The 18,131-nt window shown below is 48.9% G+C and overlaps 1 protein-coding gene across 2 annotated transcripts in view; it reads left to right on the top strand.

Moving 5' to 3' along the window:
* Positions 1-18,131, top strand: part of LIMS1 (LIM zinc finger domain containing 1) — a 189,864-nt gene that overhangs the window by 66,701 nt on the left and 105,032 nt on the right. The window contains exon 1 of one of the 2 annotated variants that reach the window (XM_029057962.2): positions 5,953-6,212. The exons of the other annotated variant lie outside the window; for it this stretch is intronic. Within the exon in view, the coding sequence (XP_028913795.1) occupies positions 6,055-6,212 (158 nt within the window). The 5' untranslated portion in view covers positions 5,953-6,054. Of the gene's footprint in view, positions 1-5,952; positions 6,213-18,131 lie in introns of those variants that run through there. 2 annotated transcript variants of the gene reach the window in all.

The raw sequence follows: 18,131 nt of genomic DNA on the forward strand, positions 1-18,131 counted from the left end.
CCACTTAGCTGTGTGACTGTGGGCAAGTCACTGTTCTAAGCGCCGGGGTAGATACGGTGGGGAGCAGCGTGGCTCAGTGGAAAGAGCCTGGGCTTCGGAGTCAGAGGTCATGAGTTCGACTCCCGGCTCTGCCGCTTGTCAGCTGGGTGACTGTGGGCGAGTCACTTCACTTCTGTGGGCCTCAGTTACCTCATCTGTAAAACGGGGATTAACCGTGAGCCTCACGCGGGACCACCTGATGACCCTGTATCTACCCCGGCGCTTAGAACAGTGCTCTGCACATAGTAAGCGCTTAACAAATACCAACATTATTATTATTATCTCTTGGGAGCACGTGGGCAGGAGGAGGGCAAGGGAAAGCTGGTGGAACACTCGCCCCACCTCCTGGGAGGAAACCGCCATCACGGCCAGCCTGCCTCTGGCCTAACCAGCCCCCCAACTTTCTCCCCTTGGGGTGAAGGTAATCACCATACCTATCTCCCTGCAGATTTTTTTTCTGATATTTGTTAAGCGCTTACTATCAATCGATCGCATCGATCGAGCCCTTGCTGGGTGCAGAGCACTGTGCTAAGCACGTGGGAGAGCACAACAATGTAACAGATACATGCCCTAATAATAATGATAATGGTGGGATTTGTCAAGCGCTTACTATGTGCACAGCACTGTTGTAAGTGCCGGGGGAGGATACAAGGTGATCAGGTTGTCCCATATGGGGGTCCCGGTTTGCATCCCCATTTTCCAGATGAGGTAACTGAGGCACAGAGCAGTTAAGTAATAATGGTGGTATTTGTTACGCGCTTACTATGTGCAGAGCACTGTTCTAAGCGCCGGGGTAGATACAGAGTGATCAGGTTGTCCCACGTGGGGCTCACAGTTTTAATCCCCATTTTCCAGATGAGGTAACTGAGGCACAGAGCAGTTAAGTAATAATGTTGGTATTTGTTACGTGCTTACTATGTGCAGAGCACTTTTCTAAGCGCCGGGGTAGATACAGGGTGATCAGGTTGTCCCACGTGAGGCTCACAGTTAATCCCCATTTTACAGATGAGGGAACTGAGGCCCAGAGAAGTGAAGTGACTTGCCCACAGTCACACAGCTGACAAGTGGCAGAGCCAGGATTCGAGCCCATGACCTCTGACTCCCAAGCCCGTGCTCTTTCCACTGATCCACGCTGCTTCTCTGGCATTTGTTTAGCGCTTACTATGTGCAAAGCCCTGTTCTAAGCACTGGGGGGTATGAGGTGATCAGGTTGTCCCACGTGGGGCTCACAGTTTTCATCCCCATTTTCCAGATGAGGTAACTGAGGCACAGAGAAGTGAAATGACTTGCCCAAAGTCTCACAGCTGGCAAGCGGCAGAGCCGGGTTTAGAACCCACGGCCTCTGACTCCAAGCCCGGGCTCTTTCCACTGAGCCACGCTGCTTCTCGCTGCTTCCCTATCCATAGTGAGCCTACGAATCTCGAGGGGGAGCTTCAAGATCCGCTCTGAGCGCTGGGGTAGATACAAGGTAATCACGTTGGACAGAGTGCCTGTCCCACATGAGGCTCGCAGTCTTTATCCCCATTTTACAGATGAGGGAACTGAGGCCCAGAGAAGTAAAGTGACTTGCCTAAGGTCCCACTGTAGGCAAATGGCGGGGCCAGGATTAGAACCTGGGTCCTTCAGACTCCCAGGACCGGGCTCTATCCGTGCTGCTCCCCCGACCCAAAGTATAGCCGAGTACTGCTTTCTGGAGGGATTCATTCATTCAATAGTATTTATTGAGCGTTTACTGTGTGCAGAGCACTGTACTAAGCTCTTGGAATGTACAAATCGGTAACAGAGACGGTTCCTGCCCTCTGACGGGTGCACGGTCTAATCGGGGGAGACGGACGGACGAGAACGGTGGCGATAAATAGAATCGAGGGGAAGAACATCTCATTGAAACAATAGCAAATAAATAGAATCAGGGTGATGGACATCTCATTAACAAAATAAATAGGGTGATGAAGATATACGCAGTTGAGCGGACCAGTGCGGTGCTGAGGGGAGGGGACGGGAGAAGGGGAGGAGCCGAGGAAAGGGGGGAGGAGAGGGTTTAGCTGAGGAGAGTTGAAGGGGGGTAGGGATACCGAGGCAAGGGGTGTGCCGGGCTCACAGGGACTACCCACTGCAGGGCATAGTGTAACCCCTGAGCCAGCAGACTCTTCTCACCCCTGGCTTCCTTTATCCCTCTCTTCTCCTCCCTCCCCCCCAAGACCAAGCAGGACACTGAAGCCCTCAATCTGTTGCCCAATTGTACACTCCAAGCGCTTAGTACAGTGCTCTGCCCATAGTAAGCGCTCAATAAATACTATTGAATGAATGACTGAAACCTAAGTGTTGCCTGTTTGTACGACAGGCAAATCAATCAATCAGTGCTACTTATTGAGCACTACCCGTCCTGCACAAGACAACAGGGTGGGTAGACACTTTCCCCGGCCCGTAGGAGACTAGTCTGGAGAAACTCTCAGTCCCACCTGCCAACTGGGAGGAAGAACAGGAAAATGCAAAGGAAATGTATGACCCTTGTCCTTCTCGGGTCCCTCCAAACTACTTCCTCTGATGGTGCCCTGCTTCTTCCTCCCCTGACCCAGCCAAACCTGCATTTTTTAAACTCAAGCCGCCTCCTCCTGTCCCTTTCTAAGATTCCAGCACCAAGCGTGGGCCTGGGAAATGACTGAAGACAATTTATTCGAGCAGCAGCGTGGCCCTGTGGAAAGAATAAGAGCCTGGGAGTCAGAGGCTCTTATTCTGCCAATTGCTTGCTGGGTGACCTTGGCCAAGTCACTTCACTTCTCTGTACCTCAGTTCACTCAACGGTGAGATGAGGATTCGAGACCAGTTCTCCCTCTAATTAAACTGTGAGACAGGTGAGATGGAGGCCCAGTGAGAAGGTGAGCATTGGAGGAGTTAAGTGTGCGGGCTGGGCTGTAGAAGGAGAGAAGGGAGGAGGTAGGAGGAGGCAAGGTGATGGAGAGCTTTAAAGCCAACGATGAGGAGTTTTTGTTTGATATAAAAGCATTGCTGTACAATGGCTTCTTCCCCACTGCTTTCAAACATGTTGTCCCTATCATAAAAAAGCCTTCTTTGGACCCCACAGCTCCCTCCAGTTATCACCCCATCTTCCTCCTACCCTTCCTCTCCAAACTCCTTGAGAGAGTTGTCTACATCTGCTGTCTCAAGTTCCTCCCCTCCCATTCTAATCTGCCTTCCGTCCCCTTCACTCCAAAGAAACCGCCCTCTCAGAGGTCACCAGGGATCTCCTCCTTGCCAGATCCAGCAGCCTCTCCTCCATCCTTCTCCTCCTCGACCTCTCAGCTGCCTTCACCACTGGCCCCTTCTCCCGGAAACCCGATCCGACCTCGGCTTCCCGGACCCCGTCCTCTCCTGGTTCTCCTCCTACCTCTCTGGCCGCTCATTTTCGGTCTCTTCGGTGAGCCTGCCTCCCACCCCCTGACCGTGGGGGTCCCTCAAGCTTCTCCCCCTTCTATTCTCCAACTACACTCACTCTCTCGGAGAGCTCATCTGCTCCCATGGCTTCAACTGCCACCTCTGTGCGGACCATTCCCAGATCTACATCTCCAACCCTGATCACTCTCCCTCTCTGCAGTTTTGTAACATCTCCTCCTGCCTTCAAGGCGTTGCTGCTTGGATGTCCTCCGGTCGCTTCAAATGTAGCAAGTCAAAAACAGAACTCCTTATCTCTCCATCCAAACCCTGCCCTTCCCCTGACTTTTTCACCATTGTAGACGGCATCGTGCATTCATTCATTCAGTCGCATTTATTGAGCGCTTACTGTGTGCAGAGCACTGCACTAAGCACTTGGGAAGTACAATTGGGCAACGGATAGAGACAATCCCTGCGCAATAACAGGCTCACAGTCTAGAAGGGGGAGAAAGAAAGCAAAACAAGTCCATCCTTCCTGTCTCGCAAGCCCGTAACCTTGGCATTATCCTCGACTCCTCTCTCTCATTCAACCCACATAGCCAATCTGTCACTAAATGCTGTCAGTTCGACCTTCACGACGTCGCTAAAATCCACCCTTTCCTCTCCATCCAAACTGCTATCTCTTTAATCCAAGCACGCATCCTATCCCACCTTGATCATTGTATCAGCCTCCTTGCTGGACTCCCTGTCTCCTGTCTCTCCCCACTTCAGTCCATATAATAGTAACAATGTTGGTATTTGCTAGGCACTTACCATGTGCAAAGCACTGTTCTAAGTGCTGAGGGGGGATACAAGGTGATCAGGTTGACCCACGTGGGGCTCACAGTCTTCATCCCCATTTTACAGATGAGATCCCTGAGGCCCAGAGAAGTGAAGTGACTCGCCCACAGTCACACAGCTGACGCGTGGTGGAGCCGGGATTCGAACGCATGACCTCTGACTCCCAAGCCCGGACTCTTTCCACTGAGCCACGCTGCTTCTCATGAAGCAGTGTGGCACTCTCCTCTCTACTACTCAGATCACCTTTCTACCAAAATGCTCAGTCCATGTTTCCCCAGTGCTCAAGGACCTCCAGTGGTTGCCCATCCACCTCCGCATCAAACTCCTTACCGTCAGCTTTAAAGCAGTCAGTCACCTTGCCCCCTCCTACCTTTCCTCGCTGCCCTCCTTCTACAGCCCAGCCTGCGCACTTCGCTCCTCTAATACCAAAGTACTCACCGTACCTCGATCTCTTCTCTTCTGCCGTCAACCTTTCACCCGCGTTCTGCCTCTGGCCTGGAATGCCCTCCCTCTTCATATCTGACAGACAATTATTTTCCCCCCTCCAAAGCCATATTGAAGGCTCCTCTCCTCCAAGAGGCCTTCCCTGACTAAGCCCTCTTTTCCTTTTCTTCCACTCCCTTCTGCATTGCCCTGACTCGCTCCCTTTATCCATCCCCCCTCCCAGCCCCACAGCACTTAAGTTCATCTCCACAATTATTCTTGTTAATGTCTTTCTCCCCATCTAGACTGTAAGCTCCCTGTGGGCAGGAAATGTGTCTGTTTTATTGTTATATGGTACTATGCCAAACTCTTACTACTGTGTGCTCTGCCCACAGTAAGCGCTCAATAAATACAATTGAGCGACTGATTGCACCTCCCTATGGTCTGGAACTTCCTCCCCCTCCCTGTACATCAGACCACCACTCTCCCGGCCTTCAGAGCCTTATTAGCATCTCTTCCAAGAGGCCTTCCCCAATTAATTCCTCCTTTCCCTGACTCCCTCCTCTTTCTGTGTCCTCTATGCCTTTCGATCTGTACTCTTTAAATACTTGATATTCCCCCAGACTCCATAATACCCGTAATATTATATTTATATTAATGGCTGTCACCCCCGCTAGACCTTAAGCTCCTTGTGGCATGGAGTGTATCTACTCATTCTGTTGAATTGTACTCTCCCGAGAGCTTAGTACAGTGCTCTGCACCCAGTAAGCGCTCAATAAATACCAGTGATTGATTTATTGATCCTTTAGCAAGAGAACCCACGTGGCCAACTGGAAAGAGCACGGGCTTAGGAGTCAGAGGACCTGTGTTATCATGCACACAGTAAGCGCTCAAAAAGTGCCACTGATTGAGTGATTAATGGATTGTTTAAAAAGAGAAGCAGCGTGGCCAAGTGGAAAGAGTCCAGCCCTGGGAGTCAAGGGAGCTTTGATACTGTGCATATAGTAAGCGTTCAATAAATACTGTTGGTTGATTGATTGCTTGATTGATTGATTGACAAGGTCTCTACGTTCTTTTTGGGCGGTGAACCAGAGCCTATCGTCTGCTTTTGGCTCTTGGAGTCCTAAAAAAAAAAAGCTTCTGCTATCTTATGAAGTGGATGAGTTGTCCCCCGGCTGACACGCTGCTGATTAACTGGTGGCTAATCGTCTTTCTTTATTAAGAAACAACCCAGAAATATAACGGGAAATGGGCTCGGACAGCACGGGGGGAATTGTCCTATCACCCGCAGGGTCATATGATGTTTCTAAATGCAGAAAAAACCCTCTTGGTTTGTTGGTGTAACTCTACGTGAAGGCTGGAGAGATGAGGAAGTAACTTGTGATGAAGGAAATAGGAGGGTGTAAAGATACCGCTCTGAATGCCCGACCCGGTTTCCGAGACCCCGAGGCTACTGCGGCTGCTTCTGCCGTAGGGAGAGCTCGGGAGGGGAGGCTTGACCGGGCAGCTGAGGCCCTATCGAGGCGGAACAAGTCGCCCAGGTAAGTACCCTCGCCCAAGACCCTGCGCCAACGCGACCCAGGGTCCGGCTAAAGCAGAGGGGCAGGGAGATGAAAAGAACGTTCAGGGCCGAAACTGTCCAACCCCGCTGCTGCCCAGAACCTTTTCCCGGACGAGGTTTCTCTCTCTCTTTCCCTGGAGTAGGAAAACAGAATCAGTATCCCTGCTTTTGCATCACTGGAGGTCGCCCGGCGCCCCCGCCTCCCACGCTTAAAGCTTTCTCCAGCTACGAGGAAAGAGTCTCGTTAGGAGAATTTCCCTGGTTGATGTCCGTTTTTCGCAGGGAGAAAGTGAAACGTGGGAAGCCTCGTATCCCCTCTGAAAGGAAAACAAGTTGCGGGGGTTGGGGGCAGTCTCAAAACAAGCTGTTTTTGCTAAGGACAGTGCAAATTTAGAAGGAGGAGTAATTGCCTTTCTTGAACACCTGCTTGGTGCTTAGGAGATACAGAACAGAGAGACCTGTTCTCTGCCCACAAGGAGCTTACACTCTTAACTGGGAAGCAGAAAAGCAGTGTGGCCTAGTGGAAAGAACAACATTCATTTGCTGTGGGACCTTGTGCAAATCATTTTACTTCTCTAGACTGTAAGAGAAGGGAAGAGAAGGAAACATGTCTGCTATTTCTTACTACGTGCATTTGTTAAGCTTACTACGTGCAGAGCACTGTTCTAAGCGCTGGGATAGATACAGGGCAATGAGGTTGTCCCACGTGAGGCTCAGTCTTCATCCCCATTTTACAGATGAGGGAACTGAGGCACAGAGAAGTGAAGTGACTTGCCCACAGTCACACAGCTGCCAAGTGGCAGAGCCGGGATTCGAACCCATGATCTGTGGTATTGTACTCTCCCAAGTGTTTAATTCAGTGCTCTGCACATAATAAGCACTCAATAAATTCCATTGATTGATTCTCTGTGACCCAGTTACCTCATCTGCAAATGGGGATTAAGGCCTATGTGGGACAGGGACTGTGCCCAGCCTGATTATCTTCTGTCTACCCCAGTTGTTTGTAGAGTGCCTGACATATAGTAAGCGCTTAGCAGATACCATAAAAAAAAACCAGGGGAGAAAACATAAATATATTTACTTAGAAAGCCATGCAACTTCTGCTAGTCCTGAAGTACTGTTGAATGAGAACCATTTTAATTGAACCATATGAATCTTTTTAAAAATTCCTTCAGCGTACCCCTTTATTTAATTTTTAGATCCCAAAATGCTTTTTAGCTCCTTTAAACAATGTTATGGGCGCGGTGTTTTTATGCGGGGTTTTCTCTACCTCACAGTGATAGGCAGGGAGATAGAATCAAGACCAGCGCAGCTTTTGGGAGACTGTGAAGCAGAGCGTGTTAGTGGGGAATCAGGCACCACTCAGTCGTATTTATAGTAATAATAATAATAATGTTGGTATTTGTTAAGCGCTTACTATGTGCCAAGCACTAAGTGTTGGGGTAGATACAAGGTAATCAGGTGGTCCCACGTGAAGTTCACAGTCTTAATCCCCATTTTACAGATAAGGTAACTGAAGCACCGAGAAGTTAAGTGACTTGCCCCAGATAACACAGCTGACAGGTGGCGGAGCCTGGATTAGAACCTATAACCCCTGACTCCTAAACCCAGGCTCTTTCCACTGAACCATGATGCTTCTCAATTTATTGAGTGCCTACTGTGGGCAGAGCACTGAACTAAGCACTTAAAAGAGTTCAGTAGAACAATAAATGACACATTCCCTGCCCACTAAGAGTTTAGAGTGTAGAGGGAGAGACAGACATTAATAGAAATAAATCAAGTACAGATACGGATATAAGTGCTGGGGGACTGGAGCAGGGGCGGGATAAATAAGGGGAGCGGGTCAGGGCGACGCAGAAGGGAGTGGGAGAAGAGGAAAGGTGGGGCTTAGTCTGGGAAGGCCTCTTGGAGGAGGTGGGCCTTCGATAAGGCTTCGAAGCTGGCGGGGAGAGTCATTGTCTGTCAGCTATGAAGAGGGAGGGCGTTCCAGGCCAGGGGCAGGACGTGGGTAAGAGGTCAACAGCGAGATGCTGAGCTGAAGTGTTGTCCGACTTTCTCTAAGGCTGTGAGACGGCGATCGCACACATATACACACACACACAAACAACACCCCCCTCAGAACACACACATCCGGCTCCTCAACTAGTTCCACCAGCGCGTCGCTTAGTGGTTTAGACTCAATATCAAATGGCAAGACAAGATCACCTATAACAGAGAAGCAGCGTGGCCTAGCGGGTAGAGCCCGTGCCTGGGAATCAGAAGGACCCGGGTTCTAATCCCGGCTCCGCCATTTGCCCGTTGACCTTGGGCCAATCACTTCTCTGTGCCTCCGTTACCTCATCTGTAAAATGGGGATTATGACTGTGAGTCCCCTGTTATTTATTTATAGTAACATCTGTCTCCCCCTTTAATAATAACAATAATAATGATGGCATTTGTTAAGCGCTTACTATGTGCGGAGCACTGTTCTAAGCACTGGGGCCGACACGAGGTGATCACGTTGTCCCACGTGGGGTTCCGGTTTTAATCCCCATTTTACAGATGAGGTCACTGAGGCACAGAGAATTTAAGTGACTTTCCCAAAGTCACCCAGATGACAAGTGGCGGTGTTGGGATTAGAACCCACAACCTCGGACGCCCAAGCCCGTGCCCTTTCCACTGAGCCGTGCACCGCTCCGCTTTACCGTAAACTCCTTGCGAGCACGGCATGTGTCTGTTTACTGTTATATTGTGCTCTCTCAAGGGCTTAGTACAGTGCTTTGCACACAGTAAGGGCTCAATAGATATGACTGAATGAATGAATGTGGGACATGGACTGTGTCCAGCATGATTAACGTGTATCTACCCCAGCGCTTAGAACGGTGCCTGGCACATAGTAAGCGCTGAACAAATACCATCATTATCATTATTATTATTACATAGTTGGCACTTACTCTTTATCAGCACCCACTCAGAGCTCTGAAAGCAGTAGGAGGCCACTACAGTGCCCAGCAATAAGTCTTCCCCGATTCATTCCAAGTGTTGTCGACCCAGCAGCCATCTCCAGCACATATGCAGCGTGGCTCAGTGGAAAGAGCCCGGGCTTGGGAGTCAGAAATCATGGGTTCGAATCCCGGCTCTGCCACTTGTCAGCTGTGTGACTGTGGGCAGGTCACTTCACTTCTCTGGGCCTCAGTTCCCTCATCTGGAAAATGGGGATTAACTGTGAGCCTCACGTGGGACAACCTGATTAGCCTGTATCTCCTCCAGCGCTTAGAACAGTGCTCTTCACATAGTAAGGGCTTAACAAATACCAACATTATTATTATATGGGTTTAGTTATACTCACCGGCATTTGTGTATCTATATTTATTCAAGTGCATACTTAGTTATTTTCTCGGAATACTCTCTTTGTAAAAGCTTTCATGTCTGTCTCTCGCGTTAAGAGCGTAAGCTCTTGGTGAGTGGGGTGCGTGTCGCTTCTCTATTTTGTACCGAATGCTTAGAACAGTGCATTGCACCCGGGTCTAGTGATCTGCTCACAACAGGGGTCCAGTACAGTGCTCTTGCATGCAGTAAATACCCGGTCCATACCTGCAGTGGTAAAGAAGATACGGAATCATTCATTAATCGTATTTCTGGAGCGCTTACTGGGCGCAAAGCACTGTACTAGGCGCAGAACAGATGGGTTCCCTGCCCACAACATGATAACACACTATCTTATAAGTAGTATAAATGTCCCATTTGGAAGCGCGTGGATAGAGCATGGGCCTGGGAGTCAGAAGGACCTGGCTTCTAATCCTGCCTCCGCCACTTGTCTGCTGTGTGACCTTGGGCAAGTCACTTCACTGTTCTGGGCCTCAGTTACCTCATCTGTAAAATGAGGATTAAGACTGTGAGCCCCACGTTAGGACATGGACTTTGTCCAGCCCGATTACCACGTACCTACCCCGGCGCTTAATGTACAGTGGCACATAGTGAGCGCTTCACAAATACCATAAAAAAATAAATAAATCCTACTTGTCGCCGGTTTGATATGCTGGAGGGTTGTAAAGGATGGAAACTCCCCAAAATTGGGTGCTGTTAATACATATGACTATGTGCAGAGCCATCAGAGTCTGCTGTGTGACCTTGGGCAAGTCATTTCACTTCTGTGCCTCAGTTACCTCATCTGGAAAATGGGGATTAAGAGTTTGAGCCCCAATATGGGACAGGGACTCTGTCCAACCCGATTAACTTGTGTCTATGCCAGCGCTTAGAACTGCGCTTAGCACATAGTAAGCGCTTAACAAGTACCATTATTATTATGAGTCCAGTGGGTGCAATGCACTCTACTAAGCACTCGGAAAGTAGTACAAAACAGAAGAGTGACCTGTCCCCGTCCACACAAGGATCTTACACTGAAATGGGAGAGGCGCGGACATAAACATTTTTGCAGTCTCACAGTCATGGGCCACCCAATCCAGACTTCTGATACCGACAGGTGTTTATGGCCTAGTGGATAGAGCACGGGCCTGGGAGTCGGAAGGACCTGGGTTCTAATTCCGGCTCCGCCACCTATCTGCTATGTGACCTTGGGGAAGTCACTTCACTTCTCTGGGCCTCAGTTACCTCATCTGTAAAATTAAGATTGTGAACCCAGGTGGGATGGAGATTGTGTCCAATCTGACTCATTTGTATCTGCCTCAGCGCTTAGAACCGTGCCTAGCACATAGTAAGCAGCGTGGCTCAGTGGAAAGAGCCTGGGCTTGGGAGTCAGACGTCATGGGTTCGAATCCCAGCTCTGCCACGTGTCAGCTGTGTGACTGTGGGCAAGTCACTTCACTTCTCTGTGCCTCAGTTCCCTCATCTGTAAAACGGGGATTAACTGTGAGCCTCACGTGGGACGACCTGATTACCCTGTATCTACCCCTGCGCTGTAGAACAGTGCTCTGCACATAGTAAGCGCTTAATAAATACCAACATTATTATTATTATTATTATTAACAAGTACTATAATAATAATATCCATTCTCGTGGTGAGAGATTGACCAATTAAAACCCTTCACCTTCCCCTCTACATCTCTCAATTTTCCCTCCGGGAACCCATTAGTCAATCACTCAATCATATTTGTTGAGCGCTTACTGTGTGTAGAGCACTGTACTAATAAGTTGCAAAAGTACAGAGAAGCAGCATGGCATAGGGGAATGAGCACAGGCCTGGGAGTCAGAAGGTCACGGGTTCTAATGCCGGCTCCGCCACTTGTCTGCTGTATAACCTTGGGCAAGTCATTTCACTGCTGTGGGCCTGAGTTACCTCATCTGTAAAATGAGGATTATGACTTGAGCCCCATGTGGGACAGGGACTGTGTCCAACTCGATTTGTTGTTTCTACCCCATTGCTTAGTACAGGGCCTGGCACATAATACCATAATACCATAATACCTGGCACTTAAATACCATTATTATTATTATTATTACAAAATGACACACTTGGTAGACACGTTCCCCTCCCACAGTGAATTTACAGTCTAGAAGCTACTCCTCATTCATAGATTTCTCCAAATCCCTCATGGACTCACTCGATGCTTTTCTTGCACAGTTCTTTGTGAGAACAAGTTCTAGACCTTTCTCCCCTCTGGAGGAAATCAGAGTTTCCCTTTGGTCATTTTTTAATTCATCAGTTTCAAGCTTCAAATAGTGGGATTTGGCAAATAACTGTCGTGTGTTCACCCTGTCCACACCCATAATGATTTCGTAAACCTCAATCATGACCCATCTCAGCCTACGCCTTTCCAGACTGAAGCTGCGTGTACATTCCTCAGTCTGTTCTCCTAGATAAGCTCCTTTATTTTTCCTGTGACCATTCTGGTTTATTTTTAATGGCATTTATTAAGAGTCTACTAGGTATCAAGCCGTGTTCTAAAAGCTGGGGTTGATGCAAGATAATCAGGTGGCACACGGTTCCTGTTCTACATTAGCCCCACAGTCTTAATCCCCATTTTACAGATGAGGTAACTGAGGCCCAGAGAAGTGAAGTGACTTGCCTAAGGTCACATAGCAGATAAGTGGTGGGGCTGGGATTAGAATTCAGGTCCTATCCAGGAATGGGCTCTATCCATTAGGCCACACTGCTTCATTATGTCTGTGCCAGCACTTAGTACTTGACATATAGTAAGCACTCGACAAATACTATTATTTTTTATTATGATGATGATTATTAATAGTAATAATTATAATAGCGGTGGTATTTATTAAGTGCTTACTCTGATGCCAAGCACTCTACTGAGCGCCGAGGTGGTTACAAGCAAATCGGGTTGTACACGGTCCCTGTCCTGCTGGAAGCTCACAGTCTTAATCCCCAATTTATAGATGAGGTAACTGAAGCACAGAGAAGTGAAGTGACTTCCCCAAGGCCACACAGCAGAAAAGGGGCAGAATGGGGATTGGACTCATGACCTTCTGACTCCCAGGCCCGTGCTCGATCCACTATGACATCCTGCTTCCCTATTATTATTATTCCTGGAACGATGGTGGACACCAGCCTGAGGAATTACAAGGCCACACTAGGAGGAAGTGACTTGTCAAGTTAGAGAGGCTCCTTATCAGTCCCGCCTGCTGCCGCCCCTACTATTTTTAGGGAGAATGACTGGTGCGAGCCTCTCGTTGGCTGCAGACAAGCCTTAAGTGGGAAAGTGCTTGTCTGCCGGTCCCCATGGGGGTGGCCTGGAAGGCCAGCGGATGCAGAAGCCAACTTATCTCCTCCCCGCCTCCCCTTCCCATCCCAGCCGAGCCTTATGTCTTTCCCAGCGCCTCAGGCTAACGAGGAGTCAGAGGAAGTCAGGCCCAAACAGCTACCCTACATGGGCACTCAGGCCCAACGGAAAGATAAAGAATGCTTGGCTTTCCCACCGCCCACCTCAGTGACCGGATGCCGTCCGACTCGGCCGTCATTTATCCCAGCGACGCTCCTCAGTCGTTTTACAAGCCTTCCCTAAAGTCCCCCTAGGGCTCCGAATTGACTTTCCCCTCACCGTAGACGGCACCACCATCCTTCCTGTCTCACGAGCCCATAACCTTGGCATTTCCCTTGACTCCTCTCTGTCATTCAATCCACATAGTCAATCCATCACTAAATCCTACCGGCCCCACCGTCAAAACTTCGCTAAAATCTGCCCTTTCCTCTCCATCCAAACTGTTACCACGTTAATACAGTCACTCCTCCTGTCCCGCCTCGATTACTGCGTCAGCCTCCTTGCTGACCTCCCGGCCTCCTGTCTCTCCCCACTCCAGTCCATACTTCACTCTGCTGCCCGGATCATTATTCCACAGAAATGTTCAGGACATGTCACCCCCCCCCCTCAAAAAACTCCAGTGGTTGTCCTTCCGCTTCCGCATCAAACAAAAACTCCTCACCTTTGGCCTTAAAGCACTCTGCCAATAAATGCAATTGAATGTGAATCCTTCTAATTCCCAAGCCTGCCCTCTAACCATTAGGTCACGCTATTTCTCAGGACTTAAAACCTTAGATTTGATATCATTTCCCCGGAAGTGTCTGATGGAAACTAGACTGTGAGCGTGGAATGGGCCGGGGAACGTGTCTACCATCTCTGTATTGTACTCTCACAAGAACTTAGTACGGTGCTCTGCATGTTGTCAGCGCTCAGCAAATGCCATTGATTGAAAGGGGAGAGGAGAGAAAGGAATTCCCTACTGCTCTTCTTGGATATTAAGGGGGGGGGTGTACTTTTGAGTAACTTGGGAAAGGCTCCATTTCTATCAAGTGCAGAATCTGTGAGGATCATTTTCTGCATGGGGAGGAGAGAAAAAAAATGAGAAAATATTTATGTTGTTTCGGGTAAATTGGGTCACAATCTTCCCTTAATTAAAGTCACATCTTCCCCAAGAGCCTCCCCTGACTAAGCCCTCATTTCCTCTTCTCCCATTCCCTTCTGTGTCGCTCTTGCATTTGGATTCACACCCTCTATTCACTCCTCCTTCAGCCCCACAGCACTTAGATTAATATCTGTAAGTTATTAATATTAATGTCTGGCCACCCCCTCTAGACTGTCAGCTTGCTGTGGGCGGGGAACATGTTTGACAAGCCTATCTGCCTCCCCCTCTGAATCGTAAGCTCACTGTGAGCAGGGAATGTTTGTTATATTGTACTCTCCCAAGTACAGGGCTTTGCACACAGTAAGTGCTCAATAAATACTATGGAATGAATGAATGCTTAGTAATAATAATAATAATGTTGGTATTTGTTAAGCGCTTACTATGTGCAGAGCACTGTTCTAAGCGCTGGAGTAGATACAGGGTAATCAGGTTGTCCCACGTGAGGCTCACGGTTAATCCCCATTTTCCAGATGAGGGAACTGAGGCACAGAGAAGTGAAGTGACTTGCCCACAGTCACCCAGCTGACAAGTGGCAGAGCCGGGATTCAAACCCATGACCTCTGACTCCCAAGCCCGGGCTCTTCCCACTGAGCCACGCTCTGCTCCAGTAAGCACTCAATAAACACCATGGATTGACTGAGTGGTAGTTACTGAAACCCCATTTTACAGATGAGTTTATTGAGATAGAGGGAAGTGAAGTGATATGCCCAAGGTCACACAGCAGCAAGTGATGGAGCCCGGATTAATAATAGTAATAATAATGGTGTTTGTTAAGTGCTTACTGTGTGCCAAGCACTGTTCTTGCTGGCAAGTGGCGGAGCCAGGATTGGAACCCAGGCCTTCTGACTTCCAGGACCGTTGCTCTTCCAAATGGTTCATTTCTTCTTCCTCCTCTTTGCCTTCCCCATCGGCGGCCTCACGCTGACCTGTAGACCCACAGAGCAGCAAAGATCCTGTCCACGCAAAAGGCACGAGAATCAGTGTGGCCTAGTGGATAGAGCATGGGCCTGGGAGGCAGAAGGACCTGGATCCTAGTCCCAGCTCTGCTGACCTTGGGCAAGTCCCTTCACTCCACTGTGCCTCAGTTATCTGCTCTGGAAAATGGGGATTAAGACTGTAAACCCCATGTGGGACAGGGACCTGATTAACTTGTATCTATGCCAGTGCTTAGTACACATAATAAGTGCTTAACAAATGCCATAAACAAAACTTGAAGCAGGGCTTCAAGTTTGAGTGGGATTAGACATTCATTCAATCGTATTTATTGAGCATTTACTATGTGCAGAGCAGTGTACTAAGTGCCTGGAATGGATTTATTTTGTTAATGAAATGTACATCGCCTTGATTCTATTTAGTTGCCATTGTTTTTACGAGACGTTCTTCCCCTCGACTCTGTCTATTGCCATTGTTCTCGTCTGTCCGTCTCCCCCGATTAGACCGTAAGCCCGTCAAAGGGCAGGGACCGTCTCTATCTGTTGCCGACTTGTTCATTCCAAGCGCTTAGTACAGTACTCTGCACATAGTAAGCGCTCAATAAATACTATTGAATGAATGAATGAATGAACAATTAGGGCAACAGAGACGATCCCTGTCCAATAACAGGCTCACAGTTAAGGGGACTCTAACAGAGCAGCTTCCCTGAATCTTAACTTCAGAAGACAAGCAGTTTCACGAAAATACCCTGAGGGAAATTGGGCAAGGCTGGGTGGTGAAAGATGAAGGAAGTTTTCCGGGGTGGGGTAGGTGGGGTGTGGAGGGAAGGGCGGGAGGGAGCGGGGGGGGGGGGCAGGAGGGACAAGCATTTTTCAGGCCTCTCCGAGGGTGACCAGGGCCCCACAGCAGGAGGTGACCCGTTCCCACAGCAGGAAATAGTTCAGAACCATAACTGTGGTATTTGTTAAGCGCTTACTCTGTGCTAGGCACTGTACCAAGTGCTGGACTGAATACAAGTCAATCGGGTTGGACCTAGTCCCTGACCCACGTAGGGCTCACAGTCTTAATCCCCATTTTACAGATGAGGTAACGGAGGCTCAGAGAAGTCAAGTGACTTGCCCAAGATCACACAGCAGACAAGTGGCGGGGCCGGACCACATGGCGAGCCCCAGCTTCAGGGGGGAGAAAGGAAGGGAGGGGGGACACCTCCAGTTCCCCAGACGCCACTGTCTATTCCTGCATGGGACGCCTTTGATCCGAGGCAGACGGGAGGTTAGGGAGAGAAGGGAAAACATGGCATGGGAAGAGGGAAGGCTGTGATCCCTTTGACCCTCACTGATCAGATTTGGAAAATTCTCCAAGTTGAATTCTCCTTTAATATTGCCTTCCAAGTAAGCCCCCGTAACGGGACAGTGACCCACCGAATGACCCACTGGTGTAGCCTAGTGGAAAGATTACGGGCCTGGGAGTCAGAGGTGCCTGGGTTTTAATCCCGACTCCACCTCAGGTCGACCTGGGAATGCCACTGTTTATTGTTGTAATGTACTCTCCCAAGTGCTTAGTACAGTGCTCTGCACACAGTAAGCACTTAAAAATACGATTGAATGAATGAAGTCACTTCACTTCTCTGTGCCTCAGTTCCCTCTTCTGCAAAATGGGGATTCAGTACATTCATTCATTCAGTCGTATTTATTGAGCGCTTACTGTGTGCAGAGCATTGTACGAAGCGCTTAATACACATTTTTCCTCCTACATAGACTTGTGAGCCCCATGTGGGAACCGATCATCTTTTATCTAGCTCAGCGCTTAGTACAGTGCTTGGCATATGGTAAGAGCTTAACAATCACCACTGTTACGATGATGATGATTGTTGTTGTTATTGTTATTATTAGCATCATCATCATCAGCATGGCTCAGTGGAAAGAGCCTGGGCTTGGGAGTCAGGGGTAATGGGTTCGACTCCCGGCTCTGCCACTTGTCAACTGTGTGACTGTGGGCAAATCACTTAACTTCTCTGTGCCTCAGTGACCTCATCTGTAAAATGGGAATTAACTGTGAGCCTTTCGTGGGACAACCTGATTACCCTGTATCTACCCCAGCGCTTAGAACAGTGCTCTGCACATAGTAAGCGCTTAACAAATACCAACATTATTATTATCAATAGTATTGTTATTAAGTAGCAAGCTGGCTTTTTTTACGTGGATGCCAACCACTGTACTAAACTCTGAGGTACTTACAAGGTAATCAGTTTGGACACGGTCCCTGTGCCAGTAGGAGCGACCAGGTATTGACTCCCCATTTTACAGATGAGGTCAATGTGCACAGAGAAGCGAAGTTACTTGCCCGAGGTCATACACAGCAGACAAGTGCTGGAGCCAGGATTAGAACCCATGTCCCAGGCCTGTGCTCTTTCCACTAGGCCATACTGCTCTTAAACCAGTGTTATCCAGATTTCTGGAAATAGATTCTGGCCTCCCCGTCCATTTGGCCAGAGGAGCAAACCAGAGCTTCTTCGGCTGCTTAAAACCCCAGTGGAGAGACCTGCTTTTCATTCAATAGTATTTATTGAGCGCTTACTATGTGCAGAGCACTGTACTAAGCGCTTGGGATGAACAAGTCGGCAACAGATAGAGACAGTCCCTGCCGTTTGACGGGCTTACAGTCTAATCGACTTTTCCGTGATGCCATTCCCCTGCTCATCCAGTCATATTTATTGAGCGCTTACTGTGTGCAGAGCACTGTATTAAGAGCTTGGGAAGTACAATTCAGCATCAAATAGAGACAGTCCCTGCCCACAACGGGCTTGCAGTCTAGACGGGGGAGATAGACATCAAAACGAGTAAACGGGCATCAGTAGCAGCATTGTAAATAAAAAGAATTATAGATATATACACATCATTAACAAAAATAAATAGAATTATAACTATAAATATGCTGCGGGGCGGGGAGGAGGGTAGAGCAAAGGGAGCGAGTCGGGGGTGATGGGGAGGGGGAGCAGAAGAAAAAGGGGGCTCAGTCTGGGAAGGCCTCCTGGAGGAGGTGAGCTTCCAGTAGGGCTCTGAACGGGGGAAGAGAGTTAGTTTGGCGGAGGTGAGGAGGGAGGGCATTCCAG

The sequence above is a fragment of the Ornithorhynchus anatinus genome, chromosome 2 (assembly GCF_004115215.2).
Source record: "Ornithorhynchus anatinus isolate Pmale09 chromosome 2, mOrnAna1.pri.v4, whole genome shotgun sequence".
NCBI classification, from domain to species: domain Eukaryota; kingdom Metazoa; phylum Chordata; class Mammalia; order Monotremata; family Ornithorhynchidae; genus Ornithorhynchus; species Ornithorhynchus anatinus.